The 26,388-nt window shown below is 37.0% G+C and overlaps 4 protein-coding genes across 5 annotated transcripts in view; 2 read left to right on the top strand and 2 right to left on the bottom strand.

Annotated features, from left to right (window-relative positions):
* LOC116766354 (heparan-alpha-glucosaminide N-acetyltransferase) overlaps positions 1-1,345 on the bottom strand; it is a 16,129-nt gene extending 14,784 nt beyond the window's left edge. The window contains exon 1 of the mRNA XM_061522874.1: positions 199-1,345. Coding sequence (XP_061378858.1) covers positions 199-387 — 189 coding nt within the window. The 5' untranslated portion in view covers positions 388-1,345. The remainder of the gene's footprint in view (positions 1-198) is intronic.
* LOC116766604 (lipase member H-like) lies at positions 1,334-6,026 on the top strand. The gene is made up of 6 exons (XM_032656519.2): positions 1,334-1,465; positions 1,938-2,110; positions 2,438-2,568; positions 2,702-2,883; positions 3,856-4,008; positions 4,393-6,026. Exons 1-6 carry the CDS (start codon positions 1,375-1,377, stop codon positions 4,737-4,739), a joined length of 1,077 nt encoding a protein of 358 aa, XP_032512410.2. The 5' UTR covers positions 1,334-1,374; the 3' UTR covers positions 4,740-6,026.
* On the bottom strand, positions 4,893-26,388 carry LOC116766602 (phosphatidylinositol 4-phosphate 3-kinase C2 domain-containing subunit alpha). Of its 2 annotated transcripts, none has more exons than XM_032656516.2 (33): positions 26,233-26,388; positions 25,966-26,100; positions 24,289-24,409; positions 24,009-24,134; positions 23,397-23,943; positions 22,965-23,082; positions 22,025-22,203; positions 21,595-21,685; positions 21,381-21,524; positions 21,218-21,306; positions 20,632-20,869; positions 19,943-20,115; positions 19,051-19,255; positions 18,421-18,625; positions 17,684-17,863; positions 17,313-17,431; positions 16,811-16,986; positions 16,282-16,448; positions 15,891-16,024; positions 15,712-15,800; positions 14,923-15,096; positions 14,572-14,729; positions 13,860-13,947; positions 13,657-13,786; positions 13,244-13,399; positions 12,808-12,958; positions 12,002-12,158; positions 11,640-11,773; positions 11,353-11,460; positions 10,966-11,166; positions 7,231-7,424; positions 6,679-6,821; positions 4,893-6,450 (listed from the first exon to the last, which is right to left on the bottom strand). In XM_032656516.2, exons 2-33 carry the CDS (start codon positions 26,075-26,077, stop codon positions 6,187-6,189), a joined length of 5,271 nt encoding a protein of 1,756 aa, XP_032512407.2. In that variant the 5' UTR covers positions 26,078-26,100; positions 26,233-26,388; the 3' UTR covers positions 4,893-6,186. The 2 variants fall into 2 exon arrangements, with proteins under 2 accessions (XP_032512407.2, XP_061378857.1); XM_061522873.1 differs by having other exon boundaries at positions 23,025-23,082.
* On the top strand, positions 7,895-11,236 carry LOC116766603 (bromodomain-containing protein 4-like). Its single transcript, XM_032656518.2, has 3 exons — positions 7,895-8,870; positions 9,425-9,578; positions 9,846-11,236. Exons 2-3 carry the CDS (start codon positions 9,446-9,448, stop codon positions 10,703-10,705), a joined length of 993 nt encoding a protein of 330 aa, XP_032512409.2. The 5' UTR covers positions 7,895-8,870; positions 9,425-9,445; the 3' UTR covers positions 10,706-11,236.

Below are 26,388 nucleotides of genomic sequence, written 5' to 3'. Positions count from 1 at the left end.
TATTTAAAGGAACACAATAACTATGATAGTTAGATCTTAAACATTTACAAGCGAGATGAAAGTAAGCTCGATAATGTTAAAATACCCACATATTTTCTTATAAATAATTACAATTAAAGGCAAAAACGATCCATTTTTTACTACTTAGTCAGCGACGAGTTATTTCAAAAATTTTATTTATTAATATTTATAACTTACTCTGAAGCAGTCATCTGATACTGAGTAGACGCCGACGTCCCCATCAGCGATTCCCATCATGTAGGCCTGGTCCATCTGCAGCTCGCTCATGTTCAGACCCCGGAACTCCTCCACTCCGGGATCCTCCAACCATGACCTCAACACACCGCGAACCCATAACCAAGTATCCTCACTCACAGATTCATTCATTGTTTATAAATAAACGCAGTATTCCGTCAAGTGTTCAATACGAGTGATATTCTACAACATTCTCGTGTGTATAACGTGTCTGTCGGCGCGCTTCGACCGCGAGGTACTAAGTTGCACTGCCGGTAAAACCGGTGTTGGCTGTGCTCGCAGATCGCTCTTAGCGTTTACTAAATAATTGGCTTTCTACTCGACAGGAAAAAATCTCCTCGCATTGTGATGAGGTTCACGCGTGAAGCCAGTTTCCCCGAGTTGGAAATCAATCTAGTTCCACCAGACATTACTATATGTTGTTTACAGTAACTCGTTACCCGAGCACCGGTTATGGTAACGTTTTCCCAACACGAAAACTTTGTTATAAAAACTTATCTCCTTGTAAGAATCTCAAAAGTTTCCTATTTCTATTAGATATATGTTATATAAAACTCCTTTTTGAGAATATTTTTTTTATCGTGATATATATTTTTAATCTACTAATATTTCGATTGTAAAAACAATATTCTGTTACTATGAGTAATACCAGCGCCTTAAGATTATGTTTCTACAACAGTTCTAAATCTATCCAGAACTATAAACAAAATAAAATATAATAATAGGCAATGTATCACTATTTCTTCGTTTGATTAGGTTTAAATATCGATGATACAATACAAGTAAAGCACAGTAAAATATAACAAGTGAACCTTGACACTCAGATATCAAATTACATAAAAAAGACAAGTAGCTATGTTGCAAAAAATCTTTAATATATCCAACCTGGCCCTAGCCGACACTTATCAGCGAGCAGACCTACTTATATGCATCTAACAGACGACCAGAATCAAACCAGCCCGTTAAAGATGAATCATCAAGCCATAACATTGCGTGAGAACGCTGCCTCTAATTCAAATAATGTTTCTGCCAGCCTTCATCAATTTAAGAAACTTCATCGACAAGTCTGCGTTATGCCTATACGGTAGATGCACGCTTGTATTATTTGTGCATTTGAAAATGAAGTCGATATTTATTTTTGTAATATGTTTGAGTGTTTCTATTCTCGCTGGCCGTGATACTGGCTACCCGGCAGGCTTGATGGCTGAATGTGGGTATTCCGATATTATAAACAAACAAAATATTTATAACATGATTTCAAAATTCCAAAAATCACGTTAAACATTGTCAGTTCCGGTAGAAAAACATACATTTTATTATGAACAGTGCATTAATTATTGCTACATATATCTTTTTCCATTTTACCTCTTTAGAATATTGTTCTTGATTTCAAAAAATAACATCGATTTACGTAACTATAATAGCTAAACATATTATTACATAAATGATTTTTTTAATTCTAAATTCCTAATAATTTTTTCATATTTGTGTATTCCATGAAATTAAACGAATATTTTCGGATTTACTACCCTTTTTTAATTATTTCAACTGCATTCTGCCGACGTTTTAGTTACTTTTCACGACCGTGATCACGGGCAGACGACGTGAGAATGATCTCATTTTGTGTATTCAATTCTATATACATATTTCGTTAATATTAACATAACGAATGTAACCCACAGGTCCTGGAATGACAAAAAACACGACGTTATCAGAGGAAACTAAGAATTCTTTACGAGTGGTAGTGCTCTGTCCCGACAAGGGCTGGTTAGCCAGTAGAGAGGAGTCTTGTCCTTTGGACTATAACGGAGTAGCGTGCGTGTCAAAGCATATCGACCTGAAGAAGAAAACACTGGTGAGAAATATACTAAGATGTTAAATAGCTCATGATTCATGAATACCTACTATAAACTATAACGCCTTTTTAACCTAATGATATCTAATACTTTCGCGAGTATTCTTTTAAATAAAACTTTTAATTTTCGGTTTTACTACGTGTCTTTCATTATTTTAAACAACATACTCCCACCTTTCGCTTGTTTTGCATCAACCGTGATCATGGGCAGACGAGATGAAAATGATTTTTTTTTAATCTTTTTTATCTTATTGATTTAAAAGTTAATGTACCAAAAATAAGTGTATAACCAACTGTTTTACTCATAAGTTAACATATATTTTTCAGGTATATATAAGTGGCTACCTGGACGCGTCATTTTCTCCTATAGTACGAGCTCTTACAATACCTTACCTGGAGCGTGGTCGTAATGTCATCATTATGGAGATATATCCCATCCTTCATCGCTCCTATCCTATGTATGCACTACAAAATCTTTTCTAATACAATACAATACTTGTAATACTTCAATAGTAAATGTTTTTTTCCTCTTTCAGAGTTTCCTAGTTCAAAATGTATTTACATATATCTAACAATAAGTCTATTCCACAGTGCCGCCCGCCTCACGAAACCGCTGGGTTATTTATTGGGAGACTTTCTTTCTCATCTTACCCACAAAGGTTTGTCCCATAGTAAACTTGAACTGCTCGGCGGAAGTTTAGGAGCGCACATAGCTTATTATGCGGCTACGAGATACTATGAGTTAACACACTTCAAACCAAACAGACTTACAGGTAAGTTATTTCACTTTTATTTCTATTAATTTTTTTAATCAATATATCACACGTTTATCAAGATTTACATCTAATATATTCATTAAAGCGATGTAATACAATATATTACTCATTATTTAACTGACGACAGTACTACGTTCTAAAGATTGACTAACTTAAGAAGTCATTACAGCGCAGATAATAAGGGTATGATAATGATTGAAACAATTTAACAAATAGTTAACATTGTAAACATTTGTGGTGTGTAAAATGTAGGGGGTTTGTAAAGAATTCCAACTGACTCACTGACTAATTAAATATGAGCACCTTTTAAGTGTAGGTTGATTTGATTAACTTATTTTTTACACTACGTCTTTGCATTAATTTCGTAACAGAAAATGCTAAACAAAAGTTAAATGGTTTACCATTAAAAATAGTAATAATGCAACACAAACAGACAGCGTCACATATATTGTAGAAACACATTTTTTTATTAATTTGTGAAAACAATAAAAGCGTGACACTAATAGAACCTTTTAATGTGTAATCCAGTTAATATTTCTAGTATTGTGAATATAATCAAAATATATATATGTTTTTGGGAATAAATCTTTTCTTTTTTTCTTTCTAACCAATCATTTCAATTCTCTGTAATATTAACCGCAGATGACATTTTAAATTAATGACATCTCACGTCAATTAGAATAATTTTGATCGATGTCAATAAGACATTGAACAAGTGATTATTATCTTGAAACGTAATAGAGATATCCTTTTTAAACGTCTAATCTACTTAAGACATTATAAATAGGATGCTTTTATTGGTTTATATCAATCTCTAACAACCAACGTAGAAACTCCGGACTTGCAGTGTTCATTAAAATTTATAATTTCTAGAGAATCCCTGAGTGTAACGATTGTTAATTTAATATAATTTCCTGTTATATATAAATCTTGAATTAAATAATAATGTTGACTGTCTTGTCGTGTCAGGTTTAGACCCAGCAGGTCCATGTTTTCGTTCCTTGCCTCCTCGCGATCGCTTCCATTCTGCCGGCGCTCTCAAAGTAGATGCCATCCACACTAACATCGATGGTTTCGGTATACCGGACACAATTGGTCATGTCGATTTTTATGTTAACGGCGGTAAGTCAAATGATAATTTTATAGCAGAATTTTTAATGTTATGGAGTAAACCCGGGTTAGTTTTTCAAAGATTTTGCATGTGAAAGTTTTTCTTTGTCACAGAAAATCTAAGTTATAATTTGTTTTGTACACATAAGGAGGTACGAATTAAATGAAACGACCTGAGCGTCTTGGCACGGAACCGTTTTTGGAACATGGGTTCCGTTTTCGGGCCCAACAATTGAGATTGGTGGTCCGATCTACTTTTTTTGATAAAAATCACCCCAGTTAACTGAACTAACCCAGTTTTCCGAGATCATCTCCGTGGAGGAATGCCCTAAGTCGGCAGTATAACGTTCCGATCGCTTCACTCAGTAAACATGGTTTATATTTGTTAACTTCCAGGTGAATTTCAACCTTCCATGGTCTCAGATTATCTGCTACCTTGCTTTCAACTGTGCAGTCATGTACGTTCAGCTATCTACTGGCTCATAGCGAGTTACGAGCGACATCAGTTCGTCGGTGTCAAATGTAATTCTGTCGCTGAAGCGCGACACGGAAAATGTTACTATAGAGGCGTTGACACAAATGTTTTGGGACCAAAGACGAATTTCAACCGTCCAGGGATATATTACCTCCCTACGACAGAAAACAAACCCTTTTACATGGGCAAAGAAGGTCTCAAGAAGAGAAAATACGATGTTAATCATTATTTACTACAAGTTTCCCCAGAGAAGGATATGATTATTTGAATAAAATTATGAGAGGAAGCAATAATTGATTAAGTTCTTCCTTACTTAAGTACATATAATGCGGTGATTGCGTGTTAAGACTTTTAATAAGTAAATTATTAATAAAAAAAAAATAGGGTTGAATATGGAATAAAAAAAAAATTCAAACAAAAATTGTATTAGAAAAGTTTATTAAACCGATACAAACAGGTTTGTAAACAACGAAAAGGGCTTATTATGATTCCATCGGGTGATTACAAACAGGACATACAAAACTGTCTAAAATCTATATACAAGTTAATATTTATTATCTATATTATATAAATATGCTCCTTCTATTTTGAGCAATACTGGAAGCCATGATGCGGCGACGGGGAACACCCGTCCCATACTAAAAGCGGTAAAATACTCGGTTACGATCAATATAATGGGCAGTAGAAATTAATACAATATTTAAAATGCATCTATAATACCAATAAATGTACATATGCTAGAAAAATAATATTCAATCCACAAATGATAAATATAACACAGCAACACTAAGCTAACATATAGAGAACGCTCAAAACCTTTACAGTCAGATCTAAAAACTAAACACGCTGTATATAGCGCAGACCATATAGAGTGAACTCCACAGACATCCGTCAGCTACGAAGTACCACAGACCGTAAAATATTAACAAATGCTCATATAAAAATATATATAATCTGGAATGTGAGAAATAAACCAATCGATTGATCAATGGCTGTCCGCGGGATGGCCTTTGAGAGGCTGAAGTTTGACATTATACTGGAAACTTACTACTGAGACAAAACAGTTCGAAATGAAGCAGAAATAAAGTTGTTATAGAAATTACATTATAAATAATATTATAACAAGAAATGTGTGTGTATGGGGGGCTTCATGTTATTAACTATTAATTTAGACGAGAAACATAACGAATATCAGATACTCCTTATACAGTCAGTTCCGACATATTTTGACATATTTCAGATAAATTCTAGTAATCAACTTTCAGTTTACGCAGGAACTTTCTCGTTTCATTATTAACAAAGTTTATTTTAGTATTGATATAGTATGTATAGAATAGAATCATTTTTTTAAGTAGAAAATTTAAGGTACAATAGACTTTAAGCATTCTGTCGTAAGGTTGTTATTTGAATGGATTCCTGTTCACTTTAAATTTCATGTGTTTTAAGCGACCAGTGCTCAGACAGTCTTCAGCTAATTCATTTCTAATGCACGTCGGTAACCTTTTGAAATACAAACAATACAGTCGCTAGGTATCTGCATGATTTAATAGAAAAATGTTACCGAAAAATATTTTTTTTTATATAAAAATTGATATGATCGCAAGCTATTGTTGACTCTATCGATTTTATTTATTATATTTATAACATTTAGTATCCAAAGTCGTTTATCTTAAGATAAATCGTGTGCTCCATATAGCGGAGCGGGTAAGTAGCAACTATCTCGGGATATATTCCAAGGGATACCAGGATACTGTTTCCTCTCTCAAGTTTAATGAACTCAGAGGTATCACGACGCCGCCGAGGAACTCGTTTTCCTGCAGCGAGTCGTAATGCCACACCGTGGCTTGCAGGCTTCTGTTCTTGACCACGTCCAGCGGTAAGCGATATTCCAACATCTCCATGAACGATGGGTGTGCGTTACGTTTGAGCACTCGCGTCTTACGTTTCGTTTCTTTGGTTGGATCCGGTACTAAATACACCTGAAATGTAATGTATTGTAAGCTTTTTTTTTATATTTTCAAATAATAATGACGACATGAAAAATACGAAAATTGAGACTGATAAATACAATCCTAGACAATCATATATTCTCAGGAGGGGGGAGGGGGGGGGGTAAACTCTTCATCGAAATTGTTCTTAATTTTCGAATAAAGAATAGTTAGGAGCCTGTTCTGCACCTACTATAATTATAAAATGTGTCTTAATACCTTGACATAAGGGTTAGGCGGCTGACCCTGCGAGGAGGCGAGCGACTGAGCGTGTAGTATGAGAACAGATAGAACACCAGCGGCGTATTGAACGGACAGCTTCAAGGAACCGCGGCCACTCGACTCCGCCTCCACGGACTCGCCTGGAATAAAATATTAGCAATTCTTTAATTATACATGTGTGTTACAAAAATATATATTTCAGCAGGAACCGAATGTATTAGAAGACGTTATGGAGCACAAGCAAGACATGCAATTGGGAGACCAAACTTCTTAGCGTGCCATGGATTGACCGTGCGGGTGCCGGGTCCATCGCGTTGCAGGGAGAGGAGCTTCAACAGTGCCTGGGACTTGCGACCCAGAAGTAGGATAAGGGGCCCCTATCTAACGCATTAAACGCTCACCTCCACCGTCCAAGCTCCTCTCTCTGCCTAACCAAATTTGAAACGAGCCTACTAAGGCTGCCTTCGACGCACGTTCCAAGAATGAACTGATGTTAGTAAATATATAATTTGCGGTATCATATATGTAAGGACTCCATATAAAACTGACCCTTCCTGAGTCTCTGCGGCTCCACATCCTGTTGATCCCTCAGCAGCGGATGGAAGAAAGTGTACACGAGGTCCGAGTGTGAGATCTCATCGGCGAGGCTGAACAGGGAGGTCAAGAAAGACTGGACATCCGCGAACCTGCGCTCAGCCACCTGGCGGATGTTCGACCGGCCGACATGGAGCCCTGATGGAAGGCTGGAATATATAAACACATTAGTAATACTTTATCACAACATAAAAGATATTATATCTTCATATCAACATATCTATAGCGAGAAAGTTATTCCAATAAAAACTTATACAAATATATTAGATTCGCTGATTTAGTTTTATGATACAATGTTTATTGTGCGAAGGAAATAATAAGCCATTATTGTAAGTATAAAATGGTCACATGTTGTACGTCACGTGACGTGAGGTACTTCCCGCTTGTGTAAAATATTTCTTTATATACTTATATCGTTGTAGAAAAAATTCCACAGTTTAATGTATTCGTGCTGCATATTTTTTTGCCTTGAATACTTTATATTTAACTTAATACTTATAGGCAAATAAACTAAAATCTCACTATAAGCAAGTTTAATTCCTGACAATAATTTTAACAGTATTAAATAATTTTCAACTAGAACGTACAATCAATAATTACATCTTAAATTTTCGCTAGTATTCATTTAAATGAAACTAATATATTTTGCATTACTACGCGTATTTTATTATTTTAAAATCTACGTACTCCCGACGTTTCGGTTACTTTGCAGCAACTGTGATCACGGTATGTAGATTTTAAAATAATAAAATACGCGTAGTGATGCAAAATATATTAGTTTCATTGAAATACAGTAGAACTCCAAATCTCGAAAAAATATATTGTTCCCTTCCCTTAAAACACGAAAACCTCCATTACTCGAAATCTCAGCCGTCTATTAGTCGAAATAATAGTGAGTCACTCCAAACCATTTTGGTACATGTTTTCCCTCCATAACTCGAAAAATTAAATTTTACCTCTGTATCTCGAACATAGCAATGTTTTATTTCCCAACCTTTACAACTCGATTATTTGAGACTCATTACCTCCAGTTCGGATAACAATAAGTTGCCGATTTTAAGATTTTTTCATTTATTTTACCGCTCTAACTCAAATTTTATAAGAATGAATCTCAGCCTCTTTACGTCGAATAAAAATCCGTCAAGTCGAAAGCCTCCATGACTCGAAAACTCTATAACTCGATTTTTTGGCGTCTTCCTTGATATTCGACTCGTAAGGTTCTACTGTATAATAAAAAAAAAATTCAAAAATAAGATTTTTGAGCGGAATAACCGAATCAGTTGCACCATATAGAAACGCGGGACTGGAGTAGAATTAAGAAAAAAATATAACATATGTATAGAGCGAGCGCTTTAATTATAACAATAATAAAAAAATAACGATAAGCTGTGATAAGATAATGCTAACAATTACTTATACGACACTTGTGTTATCAGCGCGTGATGGACAAGCGATCTAGTGCGCTGGGTCTCTGCATGTGCAACATATGTATCAGGAACTGTGAGTGCTACTACACACTAACTATAACCCCCGGCTTCGTCTCATTCGAACAGCTTTCAAGAATCACTATTTGTTCGTCCTGTATCTGACTCTAGGTATGTATCAATCGTCCAATGAAAGTCCCATCAACATTTGATCAGACATTCCATATATAAGATTGATATTATTTAGATATTACCGTCTCGTGTAATAACTTACGTACAAACTTATAATGTGTACTTTAGAAAATACTTTCATTCGTAATTCACAAACAGATATATATATAGATACATAAAAAAGATTAAGGTCTTATAAAAGTTATTAGCGTATCATAAAAAAGAAAAAAAATCCCTCAAAAATATATAGATTTTATATTTTATATAACAGAATAAAGTTCTAACGAAATCCTAGTACAAGTGAATATATAGGGCTGTGTAAACAGATGAGATATAACACGTTTTAAGATTTTAAACAATACAGAGTTAGTCATAATTGGGAGTTACACTCACGGCGCTGATCTAACACCCAAGCGACTCGTTTGACTCACCCGCGCCTTTCTGTTTATAACGTACTCAGAGTAACTCGTAATACGCTGAGGAGTGGATATTTCCCATAATAAAACATTGTTAGGACATTTTTATTTTGACATAATTTATATATTTTCTGTTAGGTGGAAACATAAATAATAACAATGTTGAGGTTTCGTGGATTTCGAGCCAATTTCAAAATATCTACAGGCAAGGGAAGTGGACTTGACAACTTCGATGAGACGCCGGGGTTATCCCTCAATGGTGCATACAGGATAAATAAGGATGAATTATTTGGTAAATTTATTGAAATATATTAAAAAATATTCCCATGTCAATAACACGTCCAAGTTTTCCTAGATGCACTTCATTCATTCTAGGCATAGTTTCTTTTCTTTTAAAACCAATAGGTAATATTTGAGTTTTGTTTACTTTAATGTAATTAATATTACAAAACATATTAATATCTTAGATTATATGATTTTATATGTTAAGTCCCTAAATTAAAGATAAAAACTTTCGATACTGACTATTCGCAATCACACGTATTGTATTTATTTCCAGGCAACATCGAGCTTCCGAGTCCGTCGAGACAAATAAATCCGTCTATGGTGACATTGCCGGTTTCACAGAGCGGTTTGTCGACAGATACCTCTAGAAGCGTTGACAATTTAACAAAACGACAGAACGATAACGGCCTGGGACGAAGCACTCCAAATATTACAGCAAATATTACGGAGCAATTGCCAAAGAACCAGACGAAAGAGCAAAAGAAAATAGAAAAACAACGTTTAGAGAAACAGAAGAAACAGGAGAAAAAGGCGGCCAAGGAAAAGGAGAAGGCGGAGAAACTGAAAAAGGGGAAAGAGAAACAAACCGCCAAACAGGCCTCGCCACAATCACAAGGAACAGCACAAACCAAACGGCAGCCACAAACTGTTACCAATCCACCGCAACCACAAGCAGTGCCGCAGATGACGTCTCAACTTCAGGACCAGAAGCAAACGCAACAACCACAAAACCGTACACAGATCACGCCACAGCCACAAGTACGGTCACAGAGCAAGCCACAACCACAATCACGGAAAAAACCCGCACCACAGCCACAAAGCACACCGCAGCCACAGAGCACACCGCAGCTCGCAATCCGTGCAGTGAGAGCGGAATACTCAACAAACACACTAGAGAGTTCCGTAAGCAGAAGTAGCGGACCCCCTCCGTACACACCACAAGACAATACTCAAGACGAGAGAGAACGCTCTGGAAACATCACGTTCAAGGCAGACTCCAGCTGGGACATGATCAATGAACACAGGCAACAACTAAACAGGCCGAGGGTCAAAGGACTACCCAAACAAACACACCTTGACCTTAACTACAACACTGGTCCAACCGCGGCCACTACAGACATCAGTGATGCGTAACCTTATATAACGATTATAAACTTTTTTATTACTCACAAAATTTTACAATAATACACACACACACACACACATATATATATATATCATCTTAACAATGTATTTTTTTTTAATATCAATTAAAATGGATGGAGTATACATATATTAATTATTTATAAAGTTTTTTTTACCGAAAGTAATGAACTTTGGTTTTCCTTTGGAGAGTCGAGGCTTCATAATTTAAAGGAATGTATAATTTCTAAATATATTTGTTGTCATAATACCTGTGGACCTTCGCCAGGGGGAAGTGCAGACATATCTTTTGATAGAGCTCGGTGAAGTGTTTGTAGGAGCGGTACAGGACGGAGGGCGTGGCCTGTCCCTGTCTGTAGACTCGTAGCGCGTACACGTAGTGCTTCTCCGGGTCGTAGCGCTTCTCGTAGCTGAGACACTCTACGCGGACGAGGCGACCCTCTTGCGCCATGCTACAAATATACAGCAACATTTATATCTCTATATTCCTATACGATGTTTAAAATAAATGTGTTACAGTAACGTATGCGTTTAAATAGTGTTTTTGTTTATTTATAAAGTGTTATGTAGGTTATAGCCGACGCATGCTGGTAAGGGTCAAGGCCGGAAGGCAACAGCTGATACAAAAGAATACATACGTGTATGTCCGGGGCATAAACGACAGCAGCTCGGAGGTGCTGTTCCCCTGGTCGCCGCTCGCCCGGAGCTGGGCCAGGTTGTGGAGGAAGAAGTTTATAGGAGTGAATCTAAAACATAATACCACACATACAGCTGACATTAATGTAATAACAGATATACTGTCTTAATTATGCGGTATTTTTACATGTCTATGTGTGCGTGTGCGTGTGCGTGTTCGAGTGAGTGTGAGTGTGTGAGTTAATTGGTCAAGATCTTAACGTGTCTATGTGTGTGTGTGTATTCGTACTTGCTCTTGAGCGAGGAGTGTATGAGCCTAGCGAAGGCCGCGGCTGCCTCGGCGTTGGTGGCGGCCGGCAGCAGGGCGGCTCGGACGTAGCACACCGCCGCACTAGACACGCCCGACACACCAGACATCGCCATCTGTACATATAGAACAGAACATAATATTATATCGAAAATGTTTAAATACAATTATAAACCACAATATAAAGATCTGATTCGCCACAATTGTGTTACCAAAGCTGTTGATGAAATACGAACAATAGAAACTGGATAAGTACTCAAAGGCGACTGTGGACTAGTGTTTGCTCATCTCATTCGCACATATTATCTTCCCGATAGTTCTATCTCTGTCACTCCTGGACTCACCAGTGCGAACAGATCCAATATATGATCGTGATGCGCCCTGACTATGTTAAACGCCATGCAGCACAACTCGACAAAGTGCTGGAAGCGCTGCGTGGGTCGTTCGCCGCCGTTGATGACGTACACCATGTCGTGAGTGAGGACGAATGGAGCGCGATCCCTGCATAGAAACATATGTTAAGACATTGGATGAATAACAATAGAGAGAGAGAGAGAGAGAGAGAAACGTCTTCTACAGCTGAAAATATATATAGGTACAGGGTTTTAGCTTGACGTGGAAAATATATATATATTTATTTATAGTTCGGGTGGTTTGAAAAATATTTGCTATTTTTACAATACTACTTTTTGTATGCTACTTCGCTCGCGTGGTCGTAGGAAATAGGTTCAGAGAAAATGTATGAAGCGGGATAAAACAATACACATGATAGCTATGTACACAGCAGCGACATCTACAGTCTGCGTCACGTCACTTTGTCACGGTTTGGTCTCACGCTAACACCTAGGTTTTTCGGTATATATTCCTAACCTACTTTACTGTAGATATCATCGTAATCTTTTAAGGAGTTAATGTTAGCAGGGTTTTATTATCAGTCTAGTAATTATCATTTGCGCCGACAGCGTTCCAGACCAAAACTCAAAGTACGAGTGATAAGAAGACATCTAATGTACCTTGACAAACTGAGCTGGGAGTTTCAATTCATCACGAATACCTACGTCGATACTACCAGTCGCGGCGATTACTAGAAAACTGTCTGTGTTTAGTGCACCGATGCAATCTCGTGGTAAGGATGAACTGTTATAGTCACCTTTTAAAATTGCCAAACATCTGCGCGTCACCCAGGAACTTGCCGAAGTCTATGTGGAAGAGGTGTCCGGAGGTTTTCAGCATGATGTTGTCGTTGTGGCGGTCACAGATACCCAGCAGATAGGTGGCCACGCTATACCCAGCACACGACGCTAGATGCAATGGACACATCGGTACAAATACCATACAGGGGTACAATTGACAACTAACACTCCTTAGTTCATACTTAATAACTTGAAATGGATTAAAAAAATATTCTTCCTGAATAAATTACCAACTTTACGCTAAACGTTAACTTTTTAGTGAGAATCGGGTGAAACATTTTTATCTCCTACAACACCCTGTATAACGAAATCTAGTTCTTTGATACAGAGTGTTCAATAATTGGAAGAAGTCATAATTTAATTTATACTTGTGATGAATACAGTGTGACTGACCCGTGAAGTTATCCCTGGCCCGCTGGTACTCTAGTTCCGAGGGGTTGTGTTTGGCGAGCCATTCAGCTATAGGTTTGTCCTTGAACGACCCCGTCAATCCCCACTCCGTTTGGATCGCTCGAAGAGTTTCCGCTTCGGATACGATCTCTATCATTCCTATATGAACAGCATCATTATTGTTACAGTCAATTCTGACGGTAGACTTCGTTTAGTCCGAGAACAAATATATCACCCAGAAAAATAAAAATATTTTTCGCTACTTAAATAAGTGAATGTAATTACGTTATCACCTAAGGTTTGGGAATTCGCTAACAGAGTATATAACGATACAAGTAATTATACCTACTACTTAATAAGTCATAGTAGCGTTAATTTTTTTTAATATATATTTTTTAGTAATTCCTATACATCACCTCTCTGATTGCTGGTGGGCAGGGCTTGGAAGGTCACCATTCTCAGATCCAAACCGGCCTGAAGCCACAGATTATCCATAACCTTGATGACTTGCAACACCAACGAGTCCTGTCTCAAATCGTCACCGACCTGTACATAGCACAGATAGAGCAACCCAATACTATTGACATTATGAATGTATATGTTTCGTGCTATAGTCTACCTTGAACATGGCAGGAACGACTGCGTTGTCGACGCCTATGAAGTTGATCTTTAGCGGTAAAGTGTTCGACGAGAAGTATGAACAGGACCTGTAATAGAAAAAATAAATTAAAAATCTGGACTATTTCTGCTGAGTACAGACGAAATGTATAAAAATATTAGATTAAAAAAAAATATATCAATCTAGTACTGTTGCAAACAAGTGTCTGGTCAAGGTCTTGGCGTAGTGGGGACAAGTTTTGCGCGTGTACACTGAGTGCAGCGCAGGTGGTCACTTTCGATACTTATCGAAAATAAAAACTCGTAACAGGAACAAAAACAATGGGTTCAATTTAAATACTCGCAAGTGTGCTCGGGAGCGAACAACCAATCACGATCACGGGATTGTGCCGTCTCTTTCCCTGCTTTATCATACCTGTGAGACGTAATAATCGCTTTTCGCGTATCTATCGTCGCTCGCCAAGTTACGTGTACTCGGACTAAAGATTTATATTTAATAAAAGTATATCAACTATTCATCCAAATTCCCAAAAACGTTTTACAAGTTACATAAACTAAAGACTACTTTGAACGATGAACTTCCGACTGCAACCGTGAAAAGCAATAAAGCAACTCTAGATGTTAATTTTATACAAGTTAAAAAAATTCAGATTTAAAAGAATAAATCTACGTATAATTAAACTATAGAATGTATTTTATGTTAAATAACTTACTTGATGTCTATATCGTGTACATATCGGTGTAAGGCGAACGGCAGAGCGACCGGCTCCTGCCTCAGCACGGCCGCCAACTTCTCCCCTCCCCCGTAAAGCGCCCTCTGCCGGAGATTTTCTTTAGCGCATTTCACCGACATCGCCACATCCGCTACCGTCTAGAAATATGTTACATTTATAAAAACAATATTATAACATTGCGGGCGCATTTTGATCTATTCAGACAATATTTTTTCGGTGGTAATAGAATAAACGAAAATTAAATGCAAATTAAATTAAAAATAGTAACATTAATAGACATCATAGCCCTCGGATACAGGTCCTACATAATGCTGTATAACGACCATGTACCTTGACTAATAGCTGCTGTCTCAGTAGTGTCTTGTTAAGGTTTTCTCCGCAGATTGCCAGCAACGCTCGCAGCATCAGTCGACTTCTCCAGGTGAAGGTCATGCAGGCGTCTGGTTCAGACGACTCGCACGGCCCGTCCTCTAGAGTTATACCTAGGAATTCTTGATTTGGAGCCTGGAATTTAAAAATTTCGGTCTTAAGCCCCGTACTAATACTTATCAATTTTAGTGTTAGTTGGACACAACAAAGACGAACAAGATACTTATAAACAAAATTGTTTGTGTCGATATTGGCGGACCAATCTCAGGATATTTATGTCATGTGTGTTTCATGGACACGTTAATTTCCCTGACCTTAGCTTTGATATACCTAAGGAAGTGACAAGCATTAGCGCAAGCACTTTACATTATAAGTTAAAACCCAAGGTACCGTTACAAGCTATAGGGTCTGATTAACAACATAGACACGGTATTTAAAAGAAAACACGAATATCGCTTGTATGTCGTTCTCGACAGACTGATTCAACAGACCCAGCGGCCCTTTTTATACACAACAATCCGATTACTAGAACATTCAAAGACATTCTCATTTATATTTACACTTGTTTACAAACATCAACAATAGGGATGTTCTAATAAAGGTGTTGCTAGTAGCTTCGCCCACTCGTCACGAGATGGCGCTGCAACTCGTGTCGAGAACATTCTACAATGTTGGCTAAGAAGCCGTTTAAGCCGGCGGGACTACACTTAACGTGATAATAATGCCTCTAGTATTAAGTTCACTACATACCTGTGGTACGTTTGGCAGGGAATGGACTAGAAGCCAAAACAATTTATGAGCCACGGCCGGCGCTCGCAGCGCTCTCGAGAGCAGTAATTCTGTAAGTGAGATTCAAAACATTATTATTATTTCTGTTATAACAAAACAAAACCCTTAACCAGCCCCTACCACCAGTTCTCGATGCTCACCTGCTAACGGACTAGCTTCGTACGTCTCGTAACGTAACGCCTGTGTGAGTTGGGGCAACACTCTCATCAGTTCGTCGTCCGACATGCCGTTCGCTAGCTTCGCCGCTAACTTACGGACCGCCGCGTCTGGGAAGCTGGATTTAATAAAATACGAAGATCAATACAATTTCTATTATCTGTTTCATACTTTCAAGAATAATGCATAATATTGTTATAATAGGTATATGTTTAACGTACAATGCTACTCATTTTAAGGTATGGAACAAAACTACAGATAAACTACAGTACAGTATCTTTATATGTTATCTGAACATAATATATAAAAATGAAACTATGTTTCGCAATATTTATGGCAAGAATAATTTTATTATATTAAAAATATTTCATGTACCAGGGCAGCAGTAGATGCATAGCGTTTGTGGGTGAAGGTTTCTCCCATCGCTCTAGAAGTGAAACCAGCTGAGCACGGGGCTCCCCAGCCCAGCTAGTCGCCGCTAAGAGCACGAGGGGCAGAGCACCCGGGATTTGGACGAGGTACTGACGTTTCTCCCATAATATCTATAAAAAAAACCTAGGTATATAGAGGACCAAATTTAAACGCCTAACTAAAAAACATGAGCAATTACGCAGACTGAATGAAACATAACTTATAAAACATATTTATAGGCACTGTAGGCTTTGTTGAGTAAATAATTTTAAAATACAATATTTATCAAAAATTCATTCTACTTTTTACCTTATATATTTTTTTTAATTTATAGTCTATGCCTCCCAAAAAATTTCATGGTCGCTGTATTTTGTACGTTCAATTACAAAAGTGTTAAAATAACCTTGTATAGAAATCTTAATCAATTTTTATATTTTTATTCTCGTACTGATAACCTCGATAATTCAAGCCTAATATCCACAACTGACTTTACCTCCCTTCCCTCGGTGGGCATTCTTTGGTATGCTCCTTGTTCTATCAGATGTAACAACTGTTGCTGCGTGTGCCCGTCCAGTGAATCAAACGCTGGCAGACCTTCGGGCTGTGAACTCTTATTATTCTCATCGCCGTCCGACCATCGGACGCCATTTCGATTGTAACTCGGGATTTCTGAAATAAAATATGAGACAGCGTCCAAGTAAATATGCTATATAATATATTTATATTGTAACAGCAACCTATAAATAGATTTTGCTTATCGTGTGAAAACCGCTTAAGATATTATAATGTAACCTTTAATTAATATAACTCTTTAATCCTTATAACGTATGATTTAAGTTATCTCAAAGTGTCGTTTCACTACTGGCGAAATTATAAAGTGCTTTGAATGTAGTCACTTGACATAGATAATAGATGGCGCTGACCGCGAGTGACTGTCATCTCGACTAAGACTTAAAATATGAATGAGGAGAGGAAACTTCTATGTTCTAACTAACCGATATTGACAACCGGATATGGTGGGGGCGGTGAATGCAGGAGAGGCGGCGCCGGCCCCATACGACGATCGCAGCACATCGGCCACAACGGCAACACGTACTGGCCGTGAGACAGCACTCTAAATGTAACCACTATGATTAGTTATATATAGTATACATTATTTAAAAACTTAATTGGTAATTAGTAACACATATAAAAACTATTTCTATGGCCTTTATTTTTTTGTGTGCATAATACAATAATACTGGCATAAAACCCTTTTTTTTTTCCAAGTATAGAGAAATCCTTACGAAATCTATTAATAACTAGTACAGATCAGTACAGATCTTCTTAAAGTTCGTTTAAATTATTATTATGTTATCGTAGTCACCCATCATAATCAAACAGCTGTATCGCTGCCCAGCCGAGCTCGTGCAGTTCGTACTTCACATCAGCCTCGCCGGCCTGGTCGGTCCCTGTGTCCTCACTCTTCTGGGTCCGGCCATACAACGTCAACACCAGGCGGGACTCCCGAGGTAACGAACTGATCGTCGTATCTTCCAGGTTTAACCTGGATAAGTCATTGTTATATAATACATTAATTATACAATATAGTTTTACATTTGTTTATATAGTTAAGTAATGATACGAAACTCCTCCGCGTTCAATGGATTGACCGTGCGGGTGCCGGGTCCATCACATTGCAGGAAGAGGAGCTTCAACAGTGCCTGGGACTGATGTAGGTTTAAGGGAGTAAATGCTCACCTGCACCGTCCAAGCTCCTCTCTCTACCTAATCAAATTTGAAACGAACCTACAAGGGCTGCCTGCGACGCACGTTCCAAGAATGAACTGATGTTAGCTCTGGACAAGCCTAAGTCTTTTAGTAGATTGAGAGATATTATTTTGGGCATTTTATTATGGTATTTGATATTTTATTTTTCATATAAAAAAAAGTAATATATTTTTAACAGTTTCGTCAATACATGAAAATTTTACTACTCTATCAAATAATGTATATATATTATACATATATAGATGTATATATATATATATATATATAAAGCTGATAGCAGCTAGCTTATACAAGCTGACTAATATTACCTATACTACTATAACCAATACAAACCACGTATCGAATATGATCCTGGGATAGAAGCCTCCGCACTCTATCTTGGATTCCTGTGTCACGTGGAGGGTCTTCAGCGGCCGGGTTCCGTAGTATATCTGAGCGTGGAATAGATACTCGTCGTGAGTCCAACACAGCGGCAGGCTGTGTACGGCCTCGATACAGAACAACATCGTCTCTGTCACTGACTGTGAGGATACCGCTTCTGTTGTAAATAAATTATGATTATTATGCTACATTTATATATATATATATATATATATAAATGTAGCATAATAATATATATATATATATATATATATATATATATATATATATATATTATTTTCGTAAATAAGATTTCTGTTAAATAGAATTGAATTAACGGATAATGAGTTAAGGCGATAACTTGTTCGGTACAGTAACAGGAATGCTGTGATGTGGAGGTGGGAGGTATAGCCTTATTTTATACGGCTTAATGATAAAAACAATTATAGAAAAGAATTCAATAATCTTATAACTAAAAGAGGACAAATTAAAAGAAAATTATATCCCTCGGATTTACTTCGCATATTTAGTGATTGGCCTCCCACCCGTCGGTTCGATTGTTCCATATATCTTATAACTAATAGGTTTCTCTATAAAACTGACTTTCGTGGTCCGTGGCGAACGGTCCGTCGGCCAGTCGGAAGTCTAGCAGCGTAGCTCTTGTGTACAAGGCGAGCAGGGCGCGCACGGCGTCCCGGAGCCTCGCGCACTGCAGGGAGAGCGCCTCGCGGGGGCTCGCCGCACGGAGGGACACCGCGCAATACGGACCCGACTCCGACTGGATCTCGGGACGGACGGTGCTAGATGGCTGAAGACAACATATATAATATATAATAGTATGTAGATAATAAAATACTGTAGAGTAGTAATCCGAAAATATTCGTTCCATTCAAATGAATACTCGAGAAAGCTTTAGATCTCATTATATATCACGAAAACCACTACAGACAGTATTGATTGTTTAATTAATTATCTGTTGTAAATTTCCCGCCTGACTGATAGAATTTGATATAACTGTGAGTGTGAGTGGGGCGGTGTTGAGATTATTATTTTTTAAATCAAGGTGTAAAGAGCTGATTGCTTTTAAGTTCAATAAAAAAAATTAAAATAACGGCTTTATACGTCGCTTTTGTGCCCAGGTCAGAAAACAATATGTTATGTAATACAAGTGGAAATACTGCATGGATACGTTTATTAATGAAAACAATTTTTTGTTTACTGAAAAACGTAATTTTGTCTTTGTTTTATTGACGAGAGCATATTATTATTAATAATAATAATTGGATGGCATTTTAATATTAGTTTAAAATTTCATTACACCTATCATTTGTGCACGTTCAATGAATCACTCATAAATTTCTAGAAAATCCTAATAGAAATTCATATTTGTTTGTAATTTAATTCATAAGTTGTTTCGTTTTAAACCAACCATTTGTTAAACCGTCGTTTAGAACTAAAAGCCGTTTTAAGTCGGTTAAGTGTGTTACAAATGTACCTGCGCCGTGCAAGCCTGAGCGAATGCGTTGAGTGTGTAGGTGAGGTGCAAGGTCACTAGACCCCCGGCCAGAGCACAGATGGCCTTCACGGCCTGGAACACGGCCGACGGCGAACACGTACCCTCCGCACCCACAACACCCACGGCGCGGGACAACTCACCCTCCAGAGTCTCTGAAAGCATCACATCAAATATTAAACGTACACAATACACTTTAGAAACGAGCACTCTACACTGGTTCATGTGACGTCATCAGCGTCGACGCTATATATACGGCCCCGAGAGAACAAATTCTTCCACTCCCGGTGTAACCGCTGGGGTGGACGCACGTACACACCGTCGTGCTTCCTCATTTAGTGTCTTATTACTACTGATATGTAAATATATATATTTTTTAGGTTATTTTCAATGTTTTCAACTTTCCTATTTAATCGTGTATATTTTTGAACATTATCTTGTTTGTTTTAAAATATATTTTTTTAACTAAACACCTTTTTAATGGAATTATGTAAAGTATATTTAATGAAAGCTAATAAACAATTCTTTTTTATCACTCTCATACTAATATCACAGAAGTAAACAGTACTTAGCGCTAAGTTTACACATCACTTCTTTCAAACTGCGCTGTGAAGCAACCTAAATAAGATCTGTATTAATTCCTAATTAGGTAATTCACTATAAATTCTTACCGAGTAAAATAGAGAGGTTGTCAAACGACAACATGTGTAGGGAGCCCTGGGCAGGTATGAGGTCGTCTAGAGTGAGATGGGCGTGTCTAGCGTCGTCTCTGTCAGTCCTGGCGAGGGAGTCGTCTCTACCCTCACAGAGACATAGAGACACGTCCTTCTCTAGACGAACGCATTCCCGTATGTAGTCGTATTCACTGAGAACGCTGCCGGGGGTCAAATACTCTTTGGCGCCCCACACCTGGAAGGAGACGATCAAAAATACATTCATCAAAAATACATAGCAAATACTGATCTCGTAGGTGGAAAGGTTGGTGTTATGTGTGGTATTTTATTACTCTGTCAAGTAAAATATATGTACGAATACTAAGGAGACTTTCCTGTAGTGTGACCTAGACCAAACTAACATGAGCTATAGTTTATTTAACAACAAATGTAGTTCCCGCGGCTAGAAGCGTAACAGATAAATTCTGTAAGTGGTCACGTGCCGCACCGTACAAGGCGCTGGCTGTTATTGACCGCACACATTTTCATTTATCTCTGAAAGCATTCTGAGGTTAATTTATAATCCATCAAAGGGAACCCTCACCCTTAGCATGTAACCGGACATGTCTTCCCTTATGTCCTCGTCGAGGGAGCACACTACAGTCAATATAACGTGCTCCACCGTCGACTCCACTGAAACACAAGCAATTGAATCTAAGCTTTATCCCCTTAAACATTGACATCATATTTGCATGAACATTTCTCACCGTCTGACGTGAATGTGATCGGTTCGTCTGTGTGTGTGTTGTGGACTAGAATCTTAATACTAGTGTTCGGTGGGTACCTCCCCCCGGACCTGGCCGCTATCACGTGACCAGGGTTCGTCTTAACATCCGTGTATATGAATTTTTCTGAAAAATAACTTATGATAGCCTAAGACTGATTTTTAATATGTTTTTACGTGTACCAAAATGTACTAACTTCTGACGTCGAGAACCATTTTCAGGAACGCTTCGTGTTCGCTGTCGTAAAATTTGGTCCTGGACTTCACGATGCAGTCGTACAGTTTATTCTGTAATAGAGAAGTTATGATTGTATTCGATCTTAAACAATGTCATGGTCGGACAAACCAGCCCCGATAGTATAGTACATTATACATAGGAAGAGATAATTTCCGTGAAAATGTAACAGACATCCTCATAACCAAAAAAAATTAAATAATGTTCGTGACAAGTAACTAGCTATGGAATTCTTCTTAGCACTAGACTTACAGTGAGACATGATAATTATAAGAATAACATATATTATATAATGTATATATATATCCTAGCCAGACAATATCATGATATGTAAAATTTCTGCCAAATCAGTATGGCTGGTGTCCCATGAGGGGTTTTAAACGCTATAATACCGTGGTATGTCTAGTAGTCAGCGTGGGTGATGGTAGTTTCTTGTGGGGCGAAGGCCCGGGCGCCGTCTTCCTGTCCACGGTGGAGTACACCGGTTCCCTCAGCTCTGTCTCCCCGTACAGAAAGTCGAGAGGATCATAGTCCTCATACACACTGCTCGTGTCGCTTGGGACTGTTATATCTGGAATGATTGGGTCGGTATACGTGACAACTGGCCACCTCGCATACAAAGACCTCAATTGTGAGTGAATATTTAAATGAAACTAATATTTTCACATACTACGCGATTTTTTTTACGAGAACTTTTTTCACCTGTCCGCCCGGGATCACGGCTGCTGCAAAGTAACCGAGACGTCGGGAGTGTGCAGTTTAAAATAATAAAAAAATCACGTCAACCGAAAATATTAGTTTCATTTAAATGAATACTCGCGAAAGTCTTAGATCTCATTATGAGTGAATACTATGTATTTTGTCATGTTGGTACATGTCCATGCATGAGAGACGGCACATGTTTGTTATGTTGGCACATATCGATCAACCTTTATGTATATTGAAATGCAATGTTATCCATTATGATAAAAAAATTGACAGCAATAACACAATCAGAAGTAAAACAAGAGAAATTGTGATCAGCGATTAAGTATGTCATTTGATAAATTTTAAACAACCAATTTCAATGCGTGTCTAGAACCTAAGACGATGATTGAAGCACAAACAGAACTCTCCTATGAACAACACAGATACAAGATGGATGGAGAACAGGTAACAATAGGAATCCCATGGGATGGTCATGGCAAATGTTTTGTCACTTTTCTATCATATATTTCTTTGCCTAACACATATACTTACAGATTCAATAGCATTTTATTTCACATTATTACTAAAACGTATAGGCAAACACATAACATTTGCCATGCCACAATGATAGGACGGGCCACTCACCGTGATCGTTTTCTGTTAGTAGTGGGTCGAATGCCTCTAAAACACTCACTCTTACGCTACCTTGGGATCTATCGAAGTCTATCAGATTTGGATCCCCGCCGGCCGTGGACTCGTCGGACTGGAATAAAAAAACTATATTTATATTAAAACATTCACATATCTGTCGCTCTCAATAGCACTGATCAGAGTATTCAGTTTCATATCGCTTTTAATAGATGGCGCTGTTCATAACAACAGTTAATGTGAAGTACAAAATAGTTTTAGATATAATATGTAGTATATAAGTTAATATTTTTATAAAGCTCATTGTCTTGTAATATTTACAGTATTAGTTAATATGTCGACTTTTTGATTTGAGATTTAAGTAATTATAAATTTAATTAAATTACAATACAGAAGTAACATATGTGAATGATTTACGCGAACACTCACCTCAGTCGACTTGACAGCATTCTCAGCACTGTCCTTTGAAGGTTCAGTTTTAACCGGAGGTTGCTTTTTAACACTATTGTTGTTATTCACAGTTTTATGTTGTGCGTTTTGTTGTATCTGTGGATAATTGGCCGTCTGACTTAACTGTGGGTAGAGATTGGGTCTCGGTGCTCGAGATATTAGATTCGTTGTATTGTAATTGTACTGTGGACCGTGGGGATATTGTGGCATATATGGTGACGGTGAGGCCATTCTGGTCTGATTATATGGTATCGTTGGTGCATACATTGGTGGGTTCGTGATCACATATGTTGGTGGCTGATCGTGATGTGCAGGTATTGGGTAGTAGGGGTAGTTGGGCATTGGCCCCATGGGTACAGGCATGCCGTATGGTGTGGATGGAGGGTAGGGCGGCATTGGTGTATACGGAGGGGGGTAATTGTACTGAGCATTATAGGGAAAGCTCGGCCTGTGATTATACTGGTTGTTCATTGTGGTTGATTGTTCAGGCGCATTTATTGTAAGATCCTCGGTTTGTTGGCCCAATCTGGAACAAAGATTGATTTGTAAGAACACATTTAATTTTAATGATTATAGTATATCAGTACATACTTGCTAAGCTGATCAAGATATTCCTTGAGGGAGGCATGAGAGTTATTTGGAGGTGATTTCGCTGTAGGACTCGTGAACGATATTAGATCGCTGCTCGTATTCCTCGTCGGACTCGTTCCTGATGACCTGTAATCAGAATCGACGACTTAATATATAATTTCACAATATTTCGGCCAACGAAATCCTTATCGTGTTTACAAATTGATTATATTAGTTTTATCAGTTCACACAGTTATAAATTATATATAATATACTTTTAAGTACATATATAATAATTTACCTAGAGTTCTCTGATGTGGACGTCTTCCTTGGTGGTTTCCTTGGTGGTGGAGGCAGAGCTGGTGGCGCACCGTCGGGTTCCTCTCTACGACGTATACTGCTGACCGTTTCCCGAACATTATCTATAAGATAGAAGCAGATAACATATAAAACGTTATCACAAAAATACTATAATGTAAATAATAAATACACAATCGATCTAAATACAAATCTATTCAAATTATCAAGTGGTTTTTTAATCTTAAATAAATAAGGCATCACATCATTTATTACCAATAAGGTAACCATATAAGAATACTCACTAAAGATATGATTGTTGTGTAAAATAATCCATTTACAGCCATAACAATAAGCAGATCGATTTTTTATTTAAGTACAAAGTTAGGCTAATCATAGGGAACTTTTAGTTTAACGTTATAGGAAGTTAAAGTGTACTCTTGAAAAGTGCATACAAGAAGGTATAAAAGAAAATAGGTATTTTATCACCATTCTTTCAAATTTATAGATAAGTCGAGTAACAAATACGTTAATATATAATATTTTAAACATTAATGTTGGGGTAATGCTTTAATTATAATTCAAATAGATATGCAAAGCAAGACTCATCAAAAAATCTATGGAATCAAACCCACAACCTCGGAATAACATGTTTACGTTACTTTTACCACAAGACATGTATTTTAACTGAATGTAAATATATATACAACATATAGAGATAATTTATAGTACACCATAAATCACCAATATTTTTATAATAATTTTATTCTATACAAAATTATTTCGTACACGTTATAAGCTAACCAATTTTATTCATATATTTATTTGCATATGCTAATTAATAATAGGTAACGCTTTTTGAGAAAATTTTAAGAAAAATGTTGTTTTAAAAAAAAATTACATCATTATATACGTACATGACCTATTTAAATAGATGTATCTTTTGGATTTAATTTGTGTTTTGTATCTTGCGGTGACTTATGGGAAGGCAATATCAGATGATATATATTTTTGTATCGTCTTAAATTGATAATATCATAAATATAGGTCAGTAAATACAAATTATAATAAAAACAATTTAGGTACAAATGCTATATCAATATTCTCCACTCGTGAACGTCATTATACACTTCAATCTATTCATATTTTATATGCTCAGTCAATGATGAATGGGAGAAAGTTATTTTAACTATTAATTATATTCACTCTCTTGGCAAAATTATTTCCAAAGCTAATTATAATAACAGCTAAGCCATATTACTTTTGTTAGGTATTTTTTATGTTTCTCTTCCTAAAAAAATATTAATTGTAGTATAGTTATTGAACAGATCTTGATTCTGTGTCATTTATTCAAGGGTTAATAAACTTTACTTCCTTTTTACTGATAGCCTTGTTTTTCGATAATGAACCTAAATTTATTATAAACATTTTATATGAAACATCATATAAGTAAATGTGAGACTTAGTTAATATATTAACAAACATTTCTAGCGATATCTATCAGTAAATACTTAAATACGTGCTTAAAATTATCAATTTAGCTTATAAATAAAGATTGTCTCTTACGAACCAAACATAAAAATCTAAACGAAACCTTCTGTTATGAATTATAACAATTCATTCCATGGAGTTGATGAACTTATCGCGTAAAGTAAACAATAGCACGTCAATTATTACATACCTGAATTAGATAGCTGTTTCTGTCTTCGAAATTGCTCCAATGCCAAACTTTCTAAGCTAAGAGCTTGGGCCTTTTCTAGGTCCGCTTCAAACTGTAGATCGTACTCGGACATAATCGGTCAACCTCCAATATCATCTACAACGTAGATCCACAAAGAACTTAGGAATAACATATAAATTTCACTGTTTTGAATAACCACAGCACAAACACTTCGGCGTCTATCAAACAATGCAAGTATTGAATATATCAATGTTTTTATTATCTTACCTAAGATATCTTCCCGATAATGCTTTATTTATATTTATTTTCAAGACATCATAATACAATAGAATTTTGTTCAGCTGTAAAACTTCAGATTTCCCATCACTAACTCGTCTTGATAGCTCATCCGACAATCACCTCACCACAGATAAAATTTACAAT

The sequence above is a fragment of the Danaus plexippus genome, chromosome 15 (assembly GCF_018135715.1).
Source record: "Danaus plexippus chromosome 15, MEX_DaPlex, whole genome shotgun sequence".
NCBI lineage: Eukaryota > Metazoa > Arthropoda > Insecta > Lepidoptera > Nymphalidae > Danaus > Danaus plexippus.
The sequence above is the reverse complement of the archived record's forward strand: the minus strand, read 5'-3'. Positions and strand labels throughout refer to the sequence as shown.